This window comes from Nasonia vitripennis, chromosome 2 (assembly GCF_009193385.2).
Source record: "Nasonia vitripennis strain AsymCx chromosome 2, Nvit_psr_1.1, whole genome shotgun sequence".
Lineage (NCBI taxonomy): Eukaryota > Metazoa > Arthropoda > Insecta > Hymenoptera > Pteromalidae > Nasonia > Nasonia vitripennis.
The window spans coordinates 4753899-4775871 of NC_045758.1; the positions used below are offsets into that span (position 1 = coordinate 4753899).

The 21973-nt window shown below is 41.8% G+C and overlaps 3 protein-coding genes and 1 long non-coding RNA gene across 7 annotated transcripts; 2 read left to right on the top strand and 2 right to left on the bottom strand.

Annotated features, from left to right (window-relative positions):
* The first annotated feature begins 1462 nt into the window (after positions 1–1462).
* On the top strand, positions 1463–2097 carry LOC116416168. The gene is made up of 2 exons (XR_004226702.1): positions 1463–1630; positions 1748–2097. It is a non-coding gene; the product is annotated as an uncharacterized LOC116416168 (long non-coding RNA).
* LOC107980718 lies at positions 1848–4741 on the bottom strand. 4 transcript variants are annotated; one of them, XM_016982661.3, is made up of 7 exons: positions 4310–4741; positions 3852–3980; positions 3466–3704; positions 3022–3390; positions 2762–2942; positions 2478–2693; positions 1848–2393 (listed from the first exon to the last, which is right to left on the bottom strand). In XM_016982661.3, exons 1-7 carry the CDS (start codon positions 4313–4315, stop codon positions 2151–2153), a joined length of 1383 nt encoding a protein of 460 aa, XP_016838150.1. In that variant the 5' UTR covers positions 4316–4741; the 3' UTR covers positions 1848–2150. The 4 variants fall into 4 exon arrangements, with proteins under 4 accessions (XP_016838150.1, XP_016838151.1, XP_016838149.1 ...); XM_016982662.3 differs by having other exon boundaries at positions 3776–3980; XM_016982660.3 differs by having other exon boundaries at positions 4128–4685.
* LOC100121243 (nucleolar protein 10) lies at positions 4682–7840 on the bottom strand. The gene is made up of 11 exons (XM_016982658.3): positions 7648–7840; positions 7486–7531; positions 7136–7350; positions 6925–7061; positions 6635–6847; positions 6330–6558; positions 5834–6253; positions 5474–5747; positions 5135–5378; positions 4946–5042; positions 4682–4857 (listed from the first exon to the last, which is right to left on the bottom strand). Exons 1-11 carry the CDS (start codon positions 7711–7713, stop codon positions 4753–4755), a joined length of 2046 nt encoding a protein of 681 aa, XP_016838147.1. The 5' UTR covers positions 7714–7840; the 3' UTR covers positions 4682–4752.
* Positions 7841–8244: 404 nt separating this feature from the next.
* On the top strand, positions 8245–21733 carry LOC100114163 (profilin). Its single transcript, XM_001607352.6, has 3 exons — positions 8245–8866; positions 14773–15042; positions 18562–21733. The coding sequence occupies exons 1-2, from the start codon at positions 8756–8758 to the stop codon at positions 15040–15042; spliced, it is 381 nt and encodes a 126-aa protein (XP_001607402.1). The 5' UTR covers positions 8245–8755; the 3' UTR covers positions 18562–21733.
* Positions 21734–21973: the final 240 nt, after the last annotated feature.

Consider the following 21973-nt stretch of genomic DNA (forward strand, 5'->3'; position numbering starts at 1 on the left):
AGAAATTGGCCGATTTAAAATGGTGAAAAAGCTAAGAACTTAGTAGTTTTCTTTGTCAGTTCTTGTTACAAGATGTAACGCTTGTTATCCTAGTTCTTTGGCAATTCTTAGATCGAGCTGTATTTGAAAGGTAATGCCCAAGATAGTTGGACACTCGAAATTTTTCGAATGATTTTTCGCATGCAAATCATTATTCTATATACTTTCATTAAAAAAAAAACTCGAATACAAGCCTGCTAGTAATGATTTTCCAATTCTAATCTCGAATCGCTATTTACGACGTGCACCTGTATCGTGTTATTTCACCAACTAACTTCGGAAGAAAATAGTTAAGAATACTCAATCTAAAAACTGCCAAAGAACTAGGATAAAAAGCGTTACATCTTGTAACAAAAACTGACAAAGAAAACTACCAAGTTCTGAGATTGACAACCTCAGAACTTCCAAATAACTTGGATACCGTTTCTACCAGGCAGGTACATGCCCTTGAACAATGGTTATTTTTCAACAAATTTGAAGGACCTAGAAAACAGTGTCACAAGGCACTTTTTCGATGTTGGAACGTGGTTTTGCATTGTTCTAAACATGTACAATAAGAAAAAAAAAGTTGCCGGCGCGTGCCCCAACATTTATTTTTTTCGGTTTCTCCAACCAGAAAATGACATTTTTTCCATAGAATTCCCCATGCATATACTCTTACAAAGTATATATTCGTTGTTTATATATAGTGTTGTATGGGGAATTCTCCGGGAAAAATACACTTTTTTGGCTTCAAAAACAGCGAAAAAAAATTTTGGGGCAAGCGTCCGGACCATTTATTTTCTGATTGTATATGTTTAGAACAATGCAAAACTACGTTCCAACACTGAAAAAGTGCCTTGTAACACTGTTTTCTCGGCCCCTGAAATTCGTCGAAAAATAAATGGTCCGGTCGCGTGTATTTTTCCCGTACGATTCCCCATATATAGAGCTATAGTGATGAGATAGATATACTCTATTTCTAATATGTGTGTGTGTGTCTGTGTGTATGTGTGTCTGTGTCCTGAACGCACGGAGTATAAGGAGGTAAGGAAATCAAACTCCGTTTAAGACCTAACTGTTAATAGGGTCCTCTGTCGACAGGAAACTCGTACTTTAAAAAAATTGGCCAAATTTTTCAGTTTTCCCGAATTTTCTCTAGTTGTAATCAACCAATCGGATCGCTTGACCTCCGATTATCTTCGTAATTTAATTTACGAAATGGAGATTGCTACAGTAGTTTTTATTTTATGATCAAAAAATTAAGAAAATGCTTTTTTGCACTAAAATGTGTCTAACAAATTAATTAATGAAATATCTAAGGACTGTTTTTTAAATGATTAACGTTCATGGCTAGTTCATGGATTGGAAATGTAACCTACTGAAAAAATGGAAAAGAAGCATAAAACTTGCACGTCTGTTTCTAGTGGCGCCCCTAGTGGGGTACGCGTACGCTCACTGCGGCTCAAGGTATAACTCGCCTTGGTAAGACTTCCTATAAGTCTATAAGGGCAATGTATTTCACCCTAATTATTTGTTCCAATTTGATTTACACGTAAGTGCTTGGCGCTATTATGCCCTTATCAAAGCGAATTGTGGCTCTCACAGGCTGGTATGTACACAATATATATACGCAGTGCCAGCAGAAGAGCGCCCGTTCTGCTGTTCTGCTAGCAGACATCAAATATTTCAAAACACAGCTGATATATAGTCTTGGGATGTTTTACAGTATGTAAACACAGATGATATTTAAGTGCATAAAAGCAGCTGATATTTTAATAATGTAGGTAATAACCCTGGTAACCCTGAAAGAAATAAAAAAAGTGTAGTTCTATTTAAAAAAGTAGAGTAGTAAAGTGATTTTATTATACTGTATTTTTAAAGTTTCATAAACAGTCTAGTGCTAGAAGTATTGTTAAAAAATGTGGGCACATAGAGTTCTAAGAACAGGTGTGCGAGTACGCATAATCTGTGGTGTAAAGCAGTTCTTTTAGGCATCGTGAGGTTAGCACTCAAGCATAGAAAAAAACTTGCTGGGGTTCTACAGAAATATTATTAGAAAGTTTATATGAAAATAAGTCCATTCTGCAAAAACTATCTATCGATGAGAAGACACATGCTTTTTATAGCTATCAGTAAAAAAATTGACACTGCCCTAAGGTGAGACTGGTCACACTTCCAAGTGTCAACAGCAAACACAAGTACCTGCCTGTTATAGGAACTCTGTAAAGTCTAGCACACATCTTCAAAGAAGAAGTATATAAAAGTAGAGTGTCTAAATCTTCTCCTGGAGTACTCTGATACACAAATGGTCTAACACGCACTTCATGTCCGACACTTTGAATCATTGAACATGCTGTAGTTAGACGAGCTGCCTAAAAACAATAATTTTACTTTTTACACTATGCTTTAAGTACACAATATGCAAACTGATAAAATCATCAATATAAGGTATATACTTGTATGAATGGGGCAATAGCTATCCAGATCCAAAGAATCACATTGGCTATATTTATACAAGTTAATGGATTGATTCCGCTATTTTGAATATCATATTTTAAAAGCCACGCTGTACCAGACATGGCCCAAGACATATTGACAACTGTGTATATACAAACTGCAGGACCATATTCATCATTGAAATATTTTAATAACTTCCTAAACTCACTTATTTCCTGGAAAGCATACATGATAAAACAACCAATGATAAATTAACAAAATGATTATTATGCTTTAAACATACTTTCATCCATTCTAGTCCCGATACAGTATGTTGAAGTAGTTTTACTCTCAGGAAGTGCAAATGTGATATTAGCAATTGTCCTTGCAAACAATAACTGGTTATAATTGTACCTTGCACCATATCATGCCACATTGTACAAAGTATTAACAAAACTTTCAAAACTGTTTTTATATCAGAAGAACTAAAAGTAGGTCAGTGTAAAATATTGGTATTTTGTAATTAAATGATTGTTATATAAAAGACTGAATGTAAAAAATTACCCATGCTTGAGCCATTGAAAGGTAACAACATCTCTTGCTGACATCAAACTTACAGCTACTAAAGCCGATATCATCCACACAACACCAAGACCAATAAACAACCACAGGATTCTGACCAAACGTTTTTGCCCACCTCTATTGGCTGGATTAGAGGATAATAGAAAAGCTCTTTCCATAAGATTCTGTAACTGCTCATTTTCTTTGACACGAAATAAGTAAACTGTATATAGGTACGCTATCAAATGCAGACCATTAGGAATAAAATAAGCAAAAATTGCATTTCCATGGCACGTTTTTTCATAAGAGCGTGGTTTTGTTGTTATCTCTGATTCGAGTGAGGCTGCTACATAGCAGAATCCCCTATCTCTTCTGTTAAAAAAATATACATGAAATTAGTCATTTAATTCACAATAATGGGTAAAAGAGATAACAACACAATGGTACCGATAACAAGCCATATACTGGAGAACATATCCAATGCACATAAAGACAATGACTTGAAAAGTATGAAAATTTGATAAAATACAGTAACGTGAGATACGTTCAGACTCTTCACTATTAGGTCTCAGACCCATAACACCTAGTAGCCTCAAATATGGTTTCAAAATTTTATATTTACAATAATGTAATACTGCAGATGTGCTCAAATTTTCATAATCAGGCATTTCAGCTATTTCACCCATCTGTAAATATACCACATTTTAGAAACTTATAATTTCTTGCTAAGAGTCAAAATACAACAAACAAGTTTTACAATAAAATTGTCATGACATGAAAGTACTTGTACTTTGCAACTCAACGTTTTTCGGACATAAAAATAGTCATCTTACTTCAGTACTATGTAACTGCAGATCAGATAGTAGTGACGGAGTTGATGGTGTAGATTGACTTGGTTCATCATTATTTTGCTGTGATGAATTTTCTTTTCCATTTGAAGAAGCATTATTATATGGGCTTGCCTAAAATATCGATTGCTCATTATTGACCTGTCAAGTATTTTGTTTAAAAAGCTAAATTCTTTATCACCAAATGACGTGATATTTTACAATTATTTGCCAATATTCTTTTGAAATATTGTTTGTTACACTTGTATCAAATTCAATCACTTTAATTGAAATTGAAGACATGCTGATAATATTTAAAACGGTTTAAAAAACAACACTTTATAATATTTTATAACACTGTATAAAAGAACAATATCAGCAAGTAAATATGTTATGTACTCTATGTGATAGGTGAGTTTCCCAGCTCTATCGATTCCAGTGGAAAATGTAAACACAGAACTTACCTTCATTATAACTTGCACAATAATGGAAAATTTGCAAGCGTTATTGTAGCAACTCAATACTTTTCGATACTACAATATTCTAAATTCACTTTCGAGTTATAATAATCATATTTACATATGCACTTACTGAAATGAATTCTCTTTAAAATCATAATTCTGGTAAAATTGCAACAGGGACGTCTACACCAAACGTTTCTATATATCTTTAAACGGCCGAGACACTGCAAGTGCATATCAGTGCTGAGTGATGACATTTCACCTTTCATATGAGATATCAGTTCAGTTGATTCTTAATAAATTATTTTCTGCACAATGATGAAATTGGTAAATAGAAAGCATCAGGAACATTGAGACAAAGAATGCTATTGATTAATATAGAAATAAGATTTATTTACAACTGTACAATAACAAATTTTTAATTAATTTAATTAAATTAATTATACTTATTTCATTTTTCTACCCTTTCCTATATTTCTTGCTGGTCTTAACAGATGCTTGAAATCTTGTCTGTTCGTTTTGTTTTGACCTCCTTTTTTGCCGAAATTTTTCTAAAATAAAATTTATTTTTTAGGATTTAAACGCATTTGATAAAAATCGTGAAACATACAATACTGCTAAATTATTTTCTTTTTTTACCTTTCCCATGGTGAATGTCATTTCCTTGTTTCCTCTTGACCCAGACACACTGATTCTATGTGACTCCTCCTTCTGCAATCTGTCACCCAGACTGGCTCTGAGATAAGAAAAACATTGACATTTAATCATTTATCTCAATGTTCGTACATTACGCAACGACTGTTATCAAAAAAAGGTAGGTTCACTCACTTGGCTCGTTTTCTCATGTACTTAGACCCATTGTAACTAGCACCATCCTTTAATTCATAGAATTTAGGTTGTTTCTTGGGTCCCTCTGCATTCTCTTCTTCTTCTTCTTTTTTTCTTCTTTCTTCCATTTCAAGTTTTTTCTCGCTTTCTTTTACCAAACGATATTGCTTTTGTACTTCCTTTACCCAAGGTTTCTCGTCATCCGAACTATCAGCCATGTCTTCGTCTTCGGAATGCAGATTTTCTAAATTTGTAAAAATAACAACCGAATTAAAACATTGTTCGTTATCTATTACTACAGACAACCAACCGAAAATTGGACAACAAAAATTATCTTACCCGCATCGTCATATTCGACATTGTCTTCCTTAACTTGTACTTTACTGGCAGCTCGTTTTTTAGTTTTACCCATTTGTGAAATAACTGGATTAAGAAGAGCATACTCTTCAGAATTAGGATCAACTTGGAAGTCGGGATTTTCGAACAGGGCTTTAAACCGATCGTCTTTCAACAAATTCGGCGTTGCCTTCTTCTTTTTCTTTGGATCGGTAGTTTCTTCGTTGTCAAGATGTTTCAATGCCAGATCCTTATTAACAGCTGGCAATTTGTGCACCTGAAATTCAGCATATTATTGTAAGAGCAACGCTAAAACGTAAATCGTGAAAAAATTCGATTCAAAATAAAATACCGCATATTTACCTGTACTCGTTTCGGTCGTTCTTCTTCAATTTTTTCTCGTATTTTTTTCTTTTTGTATTCTTCGAATTCGAATGGTTTCATGACATCTCTGGCCTTTCTGTACAACCTGACATCCATGAAGTATCCATGCATGTATGCTCTCAATAAGTTAGTGCCCTTCAAGTGTGACAGGCCTAATTCATCCAATTCCTTTTCAGTGACGAATTTGTAATCATCGTAAATTGTTTCATAGTCCAATTCTTCAAGTTCTTCAGTAAGATTGTCAAGGAAACCACACCATCTTGGTGCCGGACCAAGACTTGGTATGTAGTATGACTGTATTTTTGTATTTTCATTAGCCATAAACATCAAACCAGTGTTTGGAACAATACACAGATCATTAAAATCTGACTGGGCTTCAATAGATGTGTATATTTTTCCCTAAAATATTAGTTAAATAATATTAAATAAATAAATTTCAAAGATAATATGGTTTGATCTTGAGAGTGTAACTTACAGTTTGCTTTTCCCATATTTTAACAATAGAACTATCCATAGAATAAACCAAATCCATACTTTTATGGAACTCAATATTTCTGATTGGTAATCCATACATGTGATCCTTTATCATGAATGGGCTATTAGATCTAAGGTCATATAGCAAAACTTGTCCAGTGACAGTTCCAACACCCAAAGTCAAACCACCTTGACACTTAAGAGCTGTGATTGAAGGCACTGTGTCCAATCTATAAGTATTAAAAATGAATAATTAAAAATAACTAACTAGTCAACTTTTCATTACAGTGTCAACTTGTTACTCACTTGTTATCTTGTTTTATGCAACTAAAACCGCAGTCAAGTGTTCCAACTTTATTTCTTACTCGTGGGTCCCAAGCCTCCACCTTACCCTCGTCATTTCCAACTAATAAAAGATGATGAACCGGATTTATTGTGCATTTGTTGATGGCCGAACTTTCTGAGATCAATGGTTGTAAGAACTGTCCTCTTTCCAAATTTAACCGGTATATTTCATTGCTGTAATGACAAAAAAAGTTACTTCACTATTTAGATAAAATTAATGAGACCATATGACACTGGTGATGTTGACGTACCTAGCCCCTACGACAAACAGGTCACAAGATGGATAATGATACTGCATGTCTCTACCAAACCTTGGTATTCTCAGTCTGTAATATTTACCATGAGCAGCATGAAATTCAATATGCCTATCACAGTGTAAAAATACTAACTAAAAACCAAAATGTACAAAGATTAGCAATATGAATATACGCTGGTATCAAACTATGAACACATTTGACTTACTTTGCTATAGTCATCTGACAGAGCTTCAAACGTCACCACTTCTGAGTCAAAACATCTTTCAAATTTCAATGACAACTGATTCACATCAAAGCACTTGAGCCTTGGTTTGTATATACCCGTTGCAAATACGTACTGTCCATCTTTAGACACTCTGATGGAAGTACTGACACCGGGCATGTCAAAATCTTGAATAAGTTCTATCCGCCTTCTGATATCTGTAATTTAAGACGAAAACAGATATTAAGTCAAGCTTTTCTAAAATTTAACGTGATTTGACTCTAGTAAATTCCAAGCAAATCTAGCTTGATATCATGGCTGCAAATAAGCAATTTTTCAGTATGTACACTCACCAATATTTTTTTTCACCAAATTCCTCCTCTTCCTCTCCGACAGCCACTATAAATAACAAGAAAATATCGCGGTATAAATTATAAGAGTTTGAAATGAGATATTAAATGGTTATAAACAATGAGTTCATAACCTCTTAATTTTCGAGTTTCTACGCTACTTACCTCGGGAAGACTCTTCCCGGCGCTGAGATTGTAAATTTTAACGTCATTCGGATTCGACACCTGCATCTTGGCGGTTTATTTTCTACAAAACACTGAATTTATCAAGTAAATACCATAATTATTGACACCACGCGTGAATCAAACTTGCAGAGACGACCCACGTGGATGTGTGCGTGTGCGTGTGCGGCTACCGGTATGGGCATTCGATTGGTCGATAAGCGTCGTTGCGATGTCTCGAAGAAACGAAATTCAAACTTGCTTTTGTAAAACAGTAAAACAGAGTAGAATCGTTGACAATTATCGAGACTAAAGGAAAAAGTAATACTCAAAGAAGACAATGGTCTAATTTAAAATGAAAAAAAAAAAATCGACCATTTTGCAAAGAAAATTAAAATGACCGGTTAAATTTTCTACTTTGGCCGAGCTTTCATGAATTAATTTGCCACGGCATTGAAAGTAGAACGCTGGTCTTGAAAAATTTTCGAAATCTCCCGCGGGTGCTCGCAAAATCCTCCCGCACGTCCTCCCTCGCGATGCAGCTCCTCCTCGAAATCGCGCATATAATACATCGCGAAACACGCACCTATCATCCGGGGGCTACGAAAAAAATGGCCGCCGTCGCGTCGGCGCGCAGCAGTCGTCCGCGCAGATGTCGCTCTCTCTCTCTCTCTCTCTCTCTCCCAGCGCGATTATACGTGGGTCGCGGGGGGTGTGTGTGTGTGTGAGGATGGGCGGGGGACCGGCGGCGGCGGCACGAATCGTCCCGAGCGCAGCGCGACGCATAGTCGGCAGTCGCGAACTGAGTTGGACGGGTGACGGGCCTGATTCTCTCTCTCTCTCTCTGCAGTGCAGTGAAGTTTCTCGAGAAGCAGCTACGCGCATATTCTGTCTCTCTTTTTTCGCACTTTCGGCGCCCTCTTTCTCTCCCCCGAACATCATCAATTTTTCTCGCTCTCGCGCGCCGCGGATCGAGAGAGTACGCAGACGTACACGCAGTGTCCAGACGGCAGTGCACGCGCCAACACACTAGCCAGCTAACGCTTTAGCTAGCTCTTCATTTTTTGTTCTCCTCGTCGAGTCTCGACTCTCTCTCTCTCTACAAGCCACAATGAGCTGGCAGGATTACGTCGACAAGCAGCTGCTCGCCTCGAGATGTGTGTCCAAAGCGGCGATCGCCGGACACGACGGCAACGTCTGGGCAAAGTCCGAGGGCTTCGAAGTGAGTACCCCTACACCTATGTATATATATATATCTCTCTCTCTCTCTATGTCTCTCTTTCTCTCTAGCCAGCTCGCTCTCTGCCGCGGTCGTTCCCTCTCCCCCTCGCAGCTCCTTTTATTCCCGATGCGCCGCACAAGCCAACGGGCGCTTTTCGAAGAGTCTCGAATCCTTTTCGGAGCAGAGAGACTCGGGGAAAAATCCCAACGCCCCGGCCCCGCACGAAAGCAGCGACTGTACTGCGTATGTAGCTATATGTACAGTGTGCAGGGGAGAGGCAGCCGCCGGGAGCGAGTGAGCAAGCAAGTGAGAGAGAGAGAGACAGAGAGAGGAGCGACGTTAACCTCTCTCGCGGGACGTACTTTCGAAAGCCAGCAGCGGCGCCGGCGATGCCTTCTTCGGGCCTCCTTTTTTCTCGCGGTGGCGGCGGCAACGACGACGCGCGCCCAAAACTACTTTTATACATTTACGCCGGCGGCGCGCGCTCTCTGCCACGTAGGATGACGTAGTCCGCCGCCTGCAAGTGCGGATACGACGTCGCGCACCTCCTCCTTACATTATTCTTACATGCAGCGAATTTTCTCCTCGCGACGATTTTTCCGCCCGAGAGACAGGTTATATTCGGGCGTAATAAGTCGCGCACAATAGTACCGTCTCTCTCTGGCGCGCGCGTAGGTATCGATCCGTCAACGTTTCCTCTCCTCGTAGCCGGCGTGCGTGCACGCGCCGCCGCCGCCGCCGCCTTCTCCCTCCATTGTGTCTATGTATGTACGCGCGCGTGTGTATTCGCTGCTCCGAAAATTTCGCGCGAGGCCGAGGCGGAATTTTCAGGGTGTGGCGCCTCCGCGTCTCCTTTTGCATCGCGAGGAGACGTCGTCGTCGGGCTTCCTTTTTTTTTGCTCCCTTTCCGCTCCCGCAGCAGCAGCAGCAGCGCAGGAAGAGAGAGACGGACGGAAGCGACGACACGATCGACACACTCGCGCGCTCACACACACATCGCCGAAAATAGCACGGCCTTTTTCTCTCTCTCTCTCTCTCTCTCTCTCTCTCTCTCTCTCTCTTTCGCGCTCTCACTTTGTCGCGTTGCTGCTGATGTAGGAGAGGAAAGTTTCGAATTCCCTCCGGTGCGAACTGTACCGCCGCTTTATACCGCGCCGGATTTTCTTGGCCTCCTGCGGGATTCTCCGCTCCTTTGTCGGCTCTCTCGCTCTCTCTCTCTCTCTCTCTCTCTTTCTCGTGCCGTGTGCGTTGCATCAGATGCCGCTCTCTGCGCTGCGTCCATCTTACGAAACTGGACCCAGAGAATAGAGGTTATAATTTCGCGTTGAAAACGTGGCTATGTTGCACACGCCGAGCAATTTTCCTTAATTGTCGGGCTCGCACGCCCTCCCCCTGCGCTCTTTCGATGGCTAACGAGCACCTCTCTCTCTCTCGCTTTCTTGCTAATTATTCAAATCCACGTGTATCATCGCGGTGACACATCCCCGATGCGCCAAAAAAAAGAACGGCCGCACGCAAACTTTCTCGCGGTAGCGCGTGTAATATAACCTGCTTCTCTCTCTCTCTCTCTCTCTCTCTCTCTCTCTCTCTCTCTCTCTCTCTCTCTCGAGTGCGAGAGAGGGCTATTAAAGTCGCGGATGAGAGCCGGCTGCAGTTATACACCTACGTGCACTATATGCATGCCCCTCGTCGCGTGGAAGCGGAAATTGCCAAGCGGACGGACGGAGATGGAAAGTGAACGCGTATACGTTCGGTCTGTACATAGTACAGTAGTGGTGTGCGCAGTAGATTTTCGGCAGAACGGAGCGAGAGAAAGAGGATAAAAATCGGAGGCGCAGCTGCTCGAGAACGAATACACGTTATATGCGCCGTTGAGACGGAAGATACGAGAAGCAGCAGCCCACAGGGACCTTTCTGTCTCTGTCGGGCGCATGGCTGCCAAAATGGCGGCAGCTAGCAGCAGCAGCAGCCGGCCGGGCAGCAACCCTATACAGTCGTCCTGCGCAGGGCCGTAGCTATACAAGGATCTTCGCCTTCGGAATGATTGAAATAAGTTTTACGGGATGTTACGCGTGATTGATTGGGAGAGTTCGGATTTTAGCGTCGAGTGTCCGGGCCGATAAGAGGAGATATCGATCCAATGATTCTTGTGTTTTATTTTGAGAGAAAATTGGATTATGAAATGATTGTGCACTGAAGTGTCGTAATTGATACGCATCTCGTCGCGGTAATTTGTTTAATTAACGCGCGTGCGTTCGTAGAAAGAATACAGAGGGAATTGCTTGACATTGGAGTAGAGTAAACATCAGCTAGAAAATTTGCGCTCGAAATCATCTCACTGCAGTGTACAAGAGTCGTAGACAAAATTATAGTTATCTGTGCCTGCTTCTTATTGCGTAGCAAGTCAAGTATGCATTACACGCATAAAGTGAGGTGGTTTTCCCAACTGATCCTTCACCTCGCACCTACTCTTCCGATAATTGATCAATAAACTGAGGTCGATAGCCAGCTTTATCTGCTACAAGCGATTTTTTTTCGCGTAAACGATAATATGAAAAATTCCTTATTGGATTAATTCTGACACATCGACGTACACTCGTTTCTAGTAAGCGGAAATTACTGATAGTCGTCTGTAATTGATTAAAACAGTTTAATGACTTACCATCCAGTACTTGGAAAAAAGTCAGAGTCACGAATCAAAACTTTATACACACGTTTGATTCATTTCAATTACGTCCGCATAACCATATTTCGAATCCAAACTAATATATAGTCTCGGCTCTATCCGAGTGTTTTAATGCGAAAAACTGGTTTAATGGCTCATTAAGAAGATAATCTCGTAAGCAGCTGTTGATTACATTCTCAAATGTAAACAAATGATTCACCCCGAATACAATTTTAGAAAATAACGGTTTTCAAAATCCGTGTCAAGAGCGCGCGTCCGTTGTTGGCAAGCTCGCTGCAACGGTGGAACATCCTCTCCAATGATATCCATCAAAACTAACAGATATAAAATAAAACGAAAAGAAACAATTATATCCCGCGAGCCTCTATAATTGCCGACTTTCCATCGGCAAAAATTGATAATTATTCCGTAATGACTCTCCAGGTAATAGCCGCTCAGCTTCAATTTCTCCGCAAGAAACGTTTGTTTACACTCTCCCAGCCGTAGGATATAATGAATCAAAAAACGCGCGATGAATCGAAGCGTGCAGCTGCGGCCCTGGCAAATCCATTTCTCTCTCTCTCTCTCTCTATCTCGGTCAAGATTCGCCGGCTAAAGCACGTTGTGTTATAATCTGCTCCACACATCGCGACGGCGTGTGATTCATCCGCGTCCAGTGCGGTAAGCCCGACTCGAGGTGCCCCGCGCCAAAACTCGTGACTCACTGAACTCTCTTTCTCGGGTGTAAATCGATACCGATCGCCTCGCTCAAATCGTCCCGTTTCACGCGCGCGCGCGCGCGTATTATTCTCGAGGGTGGAGAAAAAATTGTCCCCGTCGTGGATAAATTGAACCGTCACTCGGTGAGATTACACTGCGCTGCGCCTTTCTTTGCCGTGAACGGAATCTCCAATCGATGCTCAATTACGCTCTGTGGAGAGAGACAGAAGGAATAAATTGTCGCTCGTTCGTCGTCGCGATGATTTGTATTTCCCGCGCCTAGAGAGCACAGCTTTTCCTCAATAAAGGCCTCCTCACGTGCTCCGATTTGTCTTGCACACGTGTGTGCAGTGTTATTTGGGCAAGCGAGCACGGTTTCCGTGTACTCGCACGTGACCTTGAACTAAGCACACATGCACGACAGCGATTAGGATCGTAGTTCTATGCTTTTCCCACGACGGGAGACAAGCGTCGGATTGTGCTCGACGAAATACACTTACGCGAAGTTTAAATCGTCTCGCGACACGAGCTTTGCAGTGAAATTGTTAGCTGAAGGAATGACCGTAACTCGAGTAGAAGTTTGACGTTTAAAGGCTATGCTGTTTCGTGTGCCGGCTAAGTTTTCGAATTAAGAGTTTGAATTAAGTATACAAAGTGTTGTTTGAACGTTGGTAGCTCTCCTTCTTGTTTACAACAATCAACCGGCGACTGCTGACGCTATATTTAATCGGTAAATAGTTTACGTTCACTTATCAAAGTCTCGGCGTTTGTATACTGTATACTTTTTTTTGTAATTTTCTCGATAAATTTATTTTTGCCCCGAGTATGTGCACTTTAGTTACAATAATACTCGCTCGAGGATCGATATATTCTGTTGAATGACGTTTTAGTCGTCTTTTTCAAAACTCACGTTCGGTTTTATACAATCGCCGCTACTTTCTTGCGATGATCGCTCGACAGGGGGATTACAAACTAAATACCTCGACTATCGATCGATTAGAGTTTATTGCTTACAAACAAAGAAAACAAGCTGCAAGGAAAGATATTAAATTGATGCAATAATCCAATCCCGCCTCTATGCAATGAAGTCAATATCGAAGAAATCGATCGGTCGTCGCTATACTTTGCTCGATTAATTATGATGCAGGCAGTAATTTATTAATTTGCTTGGTCGGAGCCGAGAGAGAGAGAGAGAGGGGGGGGGAGGGAAGGTCACTTACTTATTAACGAAGCCCGAAGTGTCTTGATCTTTCACGATTTATTAGCCGCGGGTGCATCTCAACGAGACAGAACACTGGCAGATTCTAATCTAATCTGTTAGGTGACGTACGACGCGCGCCTCTCTTCATATACACGTGGAATTGTTATTTTCTATTATACTCGTTCGATCCGTGTCAACAAATTATCTGTGCACTCTGTTATAAATAATTTTTCTTTGTGATCTTTCGAAATAAAGCAAAAATAATTGCTGTTTAAATATATACCAAAGCCGAGGAGAGACAATGCGCTTAACATGCAGAGCAGAAGTAAAGGTTAAAAGCAAGTGGCGTTGTAAAATGTTAATCAATTGCATTGATAAAAAAGGTCATCCCGTGACGCCATGAACGGCGGTATCCGCACGCGAGTCACGTGAAGATTTTTTTTAATCAACGTGTTTCTTCCGATAACTCCGAATATAACACACAGCGCACACAAACAGACCCGCTTTAACAAACTAGATTCGCCCTCGGCCTATTTAACGGCCTCTAGTCTCTCTTAAAATACCCAGAAATACGCTAAATCGAAAATAATATTGGCGAAAAACGACACTGACAACGCTATACACACATATACACGTGTGAGCGAGAGAGGGAAGGACAGTATGTGGGTCTTAAATCTTCCCAGGGCCGTCGAAAATAACAATGTTCGATTCTTTAAATCACTCGACGCCCGCGTTAACACCGAATGTATGTGTTATATATATATATATATTTTTTTTTTCCTTCTCACTCGCCGATGCACCTCTTCGCCTTGACTCGAGCCTTACTTGGATGCTCATCGACAGATATACGCTCCGCTCATACGAAATTAGAGCCGATAGGGAATTTCGTATTTAGAGCTGCGGTATATTTTACATTTAATTTTAACTCTCGAGATTTATTCGATCGGAATTTAAAATGCGGCGAGTTACGCGCGGCTGCAGCTCCGATTACTATTGAGATTTATTCCGGGATATTAGCTGCATTTGGAAGGGAATTCTTCGGCGATTATTTTTAGTCCGTTCAGGGATTTGGCGCTAATAGTGTGTGTGTGTGTGAGAGAGAGAGAGTCAGACGGTAGTTGTTCATTTTTCGCGCAATTATAACCTTATAAGAAGCCCTAATTAGCCGGAAAAGCTCACGCGTATAGAGGGCAGGAAATCGTTATACGTTCTCGTTTGCAATTCAAAATCGAGTCGACCATTCAAACGCTTCCTAATAGCAGCACCTGCATCGACAATAACAACGTGAAGACTAACAAAGCATTTTTCTCTGTTTTCCAGGTTAGCAAAGAGGAACTGGCAAAGCTGGCCCAAGGCTTCGATGAGCAGGAACTGCTGACGTCGTCGGGGGTGACCCTTGCCGGCAATAGGTATATCTATCTGTCGGGCACAGACCGTGTGATAAGGGCAAAGCTGGGCAAAGTCGGCGTACACTGCATGAAGACGTCGCAGGCGGTCGTCGTATCCCTCTACGAGGACCCGATACAGCCACAGCAGGCCGCCTCCGTTGTCGAAAAGTTGGGCGACTACCTCCTGTCCTGCGGCTATTAGGTTAGTCGTCAGCGTCATCGGCATCATCGTCCACTTCTTCCATTTTCATTCCTCCTCCTCCTCCTCCTCCTCCTCCTCGTCGCATATGGCATACATGGTCGTCGAGTGCCCAAACGAGTAAAAGCAATGTGCCGCGTTACTCTTGAAAAGAGCGCCCGAAGGCTGCGGTACAGTGCATTGCGCACTCGCGAGCTCGAGATGCAGTTGCCAGACGGGAAAGAAACTGGAGCAAGGAAGTGCACTCAGACTCTTGCTCGCTCGCGCACTTGACTTTGGACTCGAGCGACGTACGCGTGCGTGTGTGTACGAGAGCTGTTGCCTGTCGCTACTGTCGAGGATTATATGATTATCGATGTTGAGAGAGCTCGATCGATGATGTTGCATTGGATTCCGTGAATTCCGGAATCCTCTCGCCGCTCACGGAAAATTTTATCAAACCTCGCAAATTGCTTCGTCGCCCGCGACGCTCTCGGAAAATTCCCTTATTATACCTACCTCGACGGCGAAAAGCTCTGGGGTCTCGAAAGCAGACCCACGCATACTCGACTGCACAGCGGCAGCCTCTCCTAACAAGGACTAACCTTCGGACATCTCTCCGCGCGCGTCTAATCGAATGAGCTGCCGTATATGCGAGGCGAATGAAGGATCGATGGCTCGAGCATAATTGAGCCGGTTTATTGTTCATTGTGCACGAGCTGGTGGCTCCTTGCTTCCGGACGATTGACACGCTTTTTCGTCGGTATTATATATGCGCGCACGCGCACTTTCGCAAGAGCAAATTTTATTTTCGCCTCGTCTGACTTTTTCTCATAATAACGTTGTCGGCGTTTTTGAAAGTCGCCGTGTTTCCAGGCAAATGTGTATGGATCTTGGCTACCCTTTCTCAAAAGCGCGCGATTAACCGGTAGAGTAACGCATTGTCCTCCTCCATGGCATTATAGAGAGAAAAAGCGGCATTTACACACCTTCGATAGAGCAGATAAGCAATCCTTTGTTGTCGAGATAAGCCGATAAACTCCGCGAGCGCTCGCGATGCTCTTCTCGCGCGCGGTATAAATCACAAGTTCCCGGAGCTCGTCTAGGCTGGCAGCTCGCTCGCGCGTCCATTAACCATGAAAAACAAAGAAAGTGGAAAAACAGCGTGAATACACACGCAGAGAATGCGAGTCGGCGTAGCAACGATGATCGTGATTTCGAGAGCGATTTCGTAACGTAAATCCAGCGTGAAGCAATGTTTCATTCGGAACCGCACGAGCATAACGGTGCGCAACCGTCTCTCTTTCTCCGATGTGTATATAGTAGTACCATAACTCATTACTCTGCGCGAGCGAGACAGAGACAGAGAAAGAGAATAGATGCGAAGGCGTCGACGAGGCTATTGGTTCTGCGGTGGCTTTTTTATGCGGCCAATTTGGCCGGAGAGATTAGCGTACGACGTGACCCGAATGCATATTAGGCGTGACTCCGTCGGCCGCTACGGATGTTGTTTAAAAAAGCATTAGCTGCCGGGATGGAAATAGACGGGGATTTTTCAATCTGTTTTTCGTGAAAATTTGATCTCTCGTCACTTACCTTTGTACGTGATTTAATTTCGTTCAAACGAACGCGTATAGCTAAACGCGAAAAATGTGACGTATATAGTCGCTGTAGATTGCAGGCACCGAATCCGGGGCATGAAATTGCACCTTTATCTCCTCGCCTCTGAACAAGGCATAGTGCACGGCTATACGGGCAGAGTCCATACTTGTAGCGGGAAGCGGTGTCGGTAGCGGCTCGAGACTATAAGAGCGGACATAATTTCCTCCTGACTATTTCAGCCAGATGCATTATCAGCGCGTCGATGAGTCATAACCGCGATAGAAGCGCACGAGCCGACACTCTCGTGCGTGTACTGCGGCGTGTATTTATACGGAGCGTCGATGTTCTCGAAACGCCGGCGGGAAAAAAACACGCTGCCGAATGTCGGGGTTCGTTTGCGAGATCATTATTCGAGAGGGGAGATGGCTTTTTATCGGTTTTTTGATAACGTAATTAGATGATTTCGTTGAGGAGGAAACGTGTTTATTGCCTTGTAGACGTTAGAATTGATAGTTCTTCTTTTTTTTTTTGTTCGAGGGTAATTAAAATGATTTGTGCGATCGCGGTGTGAAAAATAGAGCCGTCAAAACAATCGAAGAAGCGAAAATGAAAATATTGTTCGTTAAGTTAATCGATGGGCTGTGACATTATTCGCTTTGTATCCGGAAGCATTTGTATAGATATGCTATTTATTCAACGTATAAATTTTTGAGAGATAATATTCAATGAACTTCGCCTTTTTGGGTGCATCAATCACCGCGAGTCCTTGAGTGCATGATTATTCCGTGAATAAGATTCGTCGAATAAAAATATTCGTTTGCTAGATGGTAAGCACTACGTCTATTAATAGAATTTAATTACAAAAGATTTTAAGCGATCTCGTTCAAAAATCGCGTTCTATTAAAAGTTATAAAAAATTTTCTCGATTTTAATCAAACGAAAATTAAAGATGATGTAGCACTTTAAAAATGACACAATATGACGCTACAATCTGAAGAAGAACGTGACATAATTGAACCTAAATACTCAACGACTCTCGTAAGGTTTACCGGTTTCGAGCGAGAGAGAAAAACACGTTTATTTGTGTTCCGCGTTGCGTCGAAGGAATTTCTCGTTTTAAAACTTTTGTTATTAACTCGTCGGCACTCGTGTCATTCATTTTTCTATTGCTTCGCAGTGTGACTCACTACTGACTAATTTTCAAACGACCGTATCTCAACAAACCAAGCATCTATGAAATATTTCCATAAAAACACAGATACTTTTTACACGAAACGGTAAACGCACTCAGCAAGGATCCATAACGTCGTGAGAGACGAGCGTGAAATAGCGAATATTGCGTATAGTCGATTCGTCGGCAAAAGTGCGAATACGTGTATATACCTGTATATACAGAAGCTCGACACTGCGGGGAGATTTCACGTCGCGTCGGTGATCGCTGTGGCCAGTGAGCGGTCCGTTAAAGGCAAATACCGTAAACGAGCGTAACGAACGATCGCGAAGTGCAGATTCACTCTCTCGGCGGTTGCTGTGAATCACGTAACTTTTTATTGAAATTCGAACTTTCGGATCGTTCTGATGGAACCGCGGGTAATGGACTTTATTCGAGATGCGTTTTTAGCGTTGTTGTTCGGTTGAAGAAAAATTTCTGAATCACGCTCGTCGATCTAATCGAAAAAGTGATCAGCAGTTCGAGCGGAATATCCAATGCCTGATACTTGCGCGATGACGAGTGCGTGACACTTATAGAAGATTATGTTTTCTCGACAGAAGTATCAGTTGGCAGCGTCGCAACCGTCGACAGGATTACGTGTAGAGTTTCGTCAACAGCTTCTCTCTGTAAAACTTCATTTCCACTGCCTTCCCTCACACTCGTACCCTTCGAAGCCTGTTATAACGTCTCAGTATCTAACGGAGCACTTTGTCTTCTTTCTGTTTCAGTGATCTTTGGGACCCAACACAAATATCTATAATTAATAATTAAAAAAAAACTAAACAAACGATGCGGTCGACGATGATTTTATAAATGATGAAGAAGAATCAAGAAGAAGAAGAAGAAAGCGACGAAGTAGGTGGAGAGGAAGATTAAAGGAACAGCGAAGGGAAGAACGTGCGCCGGCGCCACGCACGGCAGCGGCGCAGGCCCGCTGCTCACGATTAATATACAATACACACAGAGACACACGCATACACTCGAGGTGAGGTGCTTCCTTAGAGGGAGCCCCTCGCCAGCTTCTCGCCGCCAACGTGATCCGAGCTATAAGCAAGCCAACAACAGCAGTCCTCGATCCAGCTTACACCCCCTACTACTACTACTACTACTACTACTACAACTACCCATCCAAGAAAGCACGTCGCGGCTGCGTACTAGAGACTCGAAGTTCGATTCGCTCGCGCGACTTTTCGCGCAAGATCCTTCGGAGAAGTCGGAGCAATCGAGCCGTCGAGCTTCCACACGAGCGCCTTCTTCTCTTGACCTGACGTCACACGGAGCATTAACTACATCCATCCCTCTGCATGCAACAACATCGATCGACCACTCGGAGAACTCGTTTGCAAGGTTTTTTTGATGAAAGAAGAGATAAAGAGAGCCGAGAGATTTTTCGCAGTGCAAGAGCGAGGAGCCAACAGCATCGGCGGCGACACTTTCTTGAATACTATACAGCAAGGCAATAGTGATAAACAAGCAAAAACAAAAAAAAACAATTTCTATTATTGGCGGATGAGATGAAAATGATGAAACAAATACATTAAGGTTTACATTTTACGAAAAAAAACGACTCTCGAGATGTAATTTTGAAAAACCCCACATCCATCCAATCACTCTGTATATTTCTGTATTATCTCTCTTCCTGCGTATATACATTTCACACTCACGCCTCGCTCTCACTCGTCCTTTGGTCTTCCTCTGCGTTTGATAATTCGTTTTTTTTCTCCTCTTCGGTTGGCCCCTTCCCCTCCAGTTCTTTCTTTGTTTTATTTTCTCTTTCTCATCGACTCATCGTATTTTTACTTTTCCAGATGCACACGCTCGCACGCGCGCTCGCTCATGTAGCTTTCACACAAATATAGCCTTTCCTCTCGGCGGCGTACGTGCGTGCCTCGGTGCTTCTTTCTTTCCGTTGTTTTCTTTTTTCTCCGCTCGCGCACAAGCACACATGCACACACACGCAAAGACACTCAACAGAGAGAAAGAGACGTGATGAATAAAAAAAAAAGAACAAATAAATTTGATAATGATAATACTCACATACGCGCCCGAATATACTTTTCATAAATCGAGAAGAAGAAAAAACAGATTTTGTACTTTGACGATCGACCATTACACGTAATAGGCGTTAAAAGGATGACGGGGCGGCGGCGGTGTCCGTGATGACGATTTGTTGTATACTCTGTCGCTACACCGACATCGCTCGCGCAAGCGTCATTGAATTAGGTTACAGTCTTTCGTACTATATGATGATATATACCAAGGAGTTGACGACGATGATACTTTTACCCTAATACGCATGATAATATGATGATGTGTGCGTGCGTGCGTGGAAGGTATAAATTGTGGCTATAAGAAGCAAGCGTAGATAGAAAGAATATGCCCGAATTCGCAGAGGGCTCCTTTTTTATATGAAAATACGATACATACTTTAATATTGAAAAAATGAAGAAGAAGAAAGAAATGCGAAAGCTGCGCCGGGAAGAGTAATAGAAAATGTGTGCGACTGCGTTGTAGAGATGCAGGAGGAAGGGAGGCCAATCTTAGCGGGCGAGCGCATAAGCGCGTGCAGAAAATGGGGAGTAAGAGGCTGCTCGTGGAAAGCCGTGGGTGTATGTGCGTGCCGCGTTGCTAAGAGTGCTCTTTTACCGCGCGCACCAAATTAAATCCGATTCCACCGCTCGTATACCACCATCATGTGTCTACCGGAATTTTCGGTCCTCTTTCAGAGAGAGAGAGAGAGGGAGAGAGAGAGGAGGATAGATAGAAGTCGAGTCGCCAAGAGGTGAAAAGATCCAACGATGTAAGGCTCTCAATTTATATACGTGCTTGAATCTTTGATGTTTACGATTATATACATTTTATGACGACGGTTGTGTGTATTTCATAGATTTAACGAGTGTACATTATTATTATAACTCGAATCATTTTTTTTTCGGTAAAGAGTCGAAAAAAGGGCACTCTTGTACGCTACTGAGAAGTCGAGAAGAGGAAAAAAAATAACGACGAACAGAGAGAAATATTACGCGTGTGGGCTCGGTCGCTATATGTTATTATCATTATTATTATATAATTATGTGGCTGCAGTAGCCCGTCGCACAATCGCGCGGTACTTTTTAGCTATTTACTGTCTCATTATTGCTATAACGTGTAAAAGAGAGAGAGAGAAAAGATAGAAAGATGAAGTAAGAAAGTAAGAAATGGTTTTAGATTGGGTAAAGACACGCAGGCGAGGTTGATATACTAATAATAATAAAAAATAAAAAAAATAGAGGGAGCAGAAGGCGACGATTATGATTATTACGAGAATGAACGCACGTGTCATATTGCTGAGATTTTTATTATATAGGAAAGGGACTGGGGGCGCGTTTAATGGAGATTAAAGAAAAATGATGAATAGTAAGAATGCGAGGATAAAGACGCAAGTCGCTGTAACACATACACACAACGCATCGATTCGTTCATTCATTATAAACACACTACTACAGCTAAACTACAGAATAATATCGAATGAACTTTTGCTCGTGATGAAATAAGAAAAAAAATTATATTATATAAATATATTATTATTATAACACTAAACACGCATACTCACACACACACACACACACACGCGATTCACGTGTAATACGCGAACAAAACGAGGAAACACGAGCGTCGGCTGCGGCTAGAGCTTTGATATTAATATAATAACCAAGCGCGCGTACACGATGAAAGTTTCTATCTCGTTTCCGTGCTTTCGCGGAAGCTCACTCTCTCGCGCTAATTATTATCGCCGCGCGCTACAGTGTGCCATACTTATGCCCCTCGAACGAAAGAAGACGCTCCGGAAATTTTTGCCAGCCGTAGTCGCCGCTCGTGAACCGTCAATTTTCGCCTCATTTCATTGTCGCTCTAAACAAAGAAAAAAAAACAACAAAAACTGCTACAAGAAAAATACCTATAAACTACTACTGTAACTACTACTGCTACTATTACTGTAACTTGTAATACTGATGATTGCTTGTCGAATCGTGCGGAAGAGGAAGAATCACAAGCCAAGCAACGGCCCGAAACTACCTATGTAACGATTTTTATTGATAAACAAGGAAAAGGAATAAAAACTTGAAGTGATTGATATTGTAAAAAAATACATATTATGGA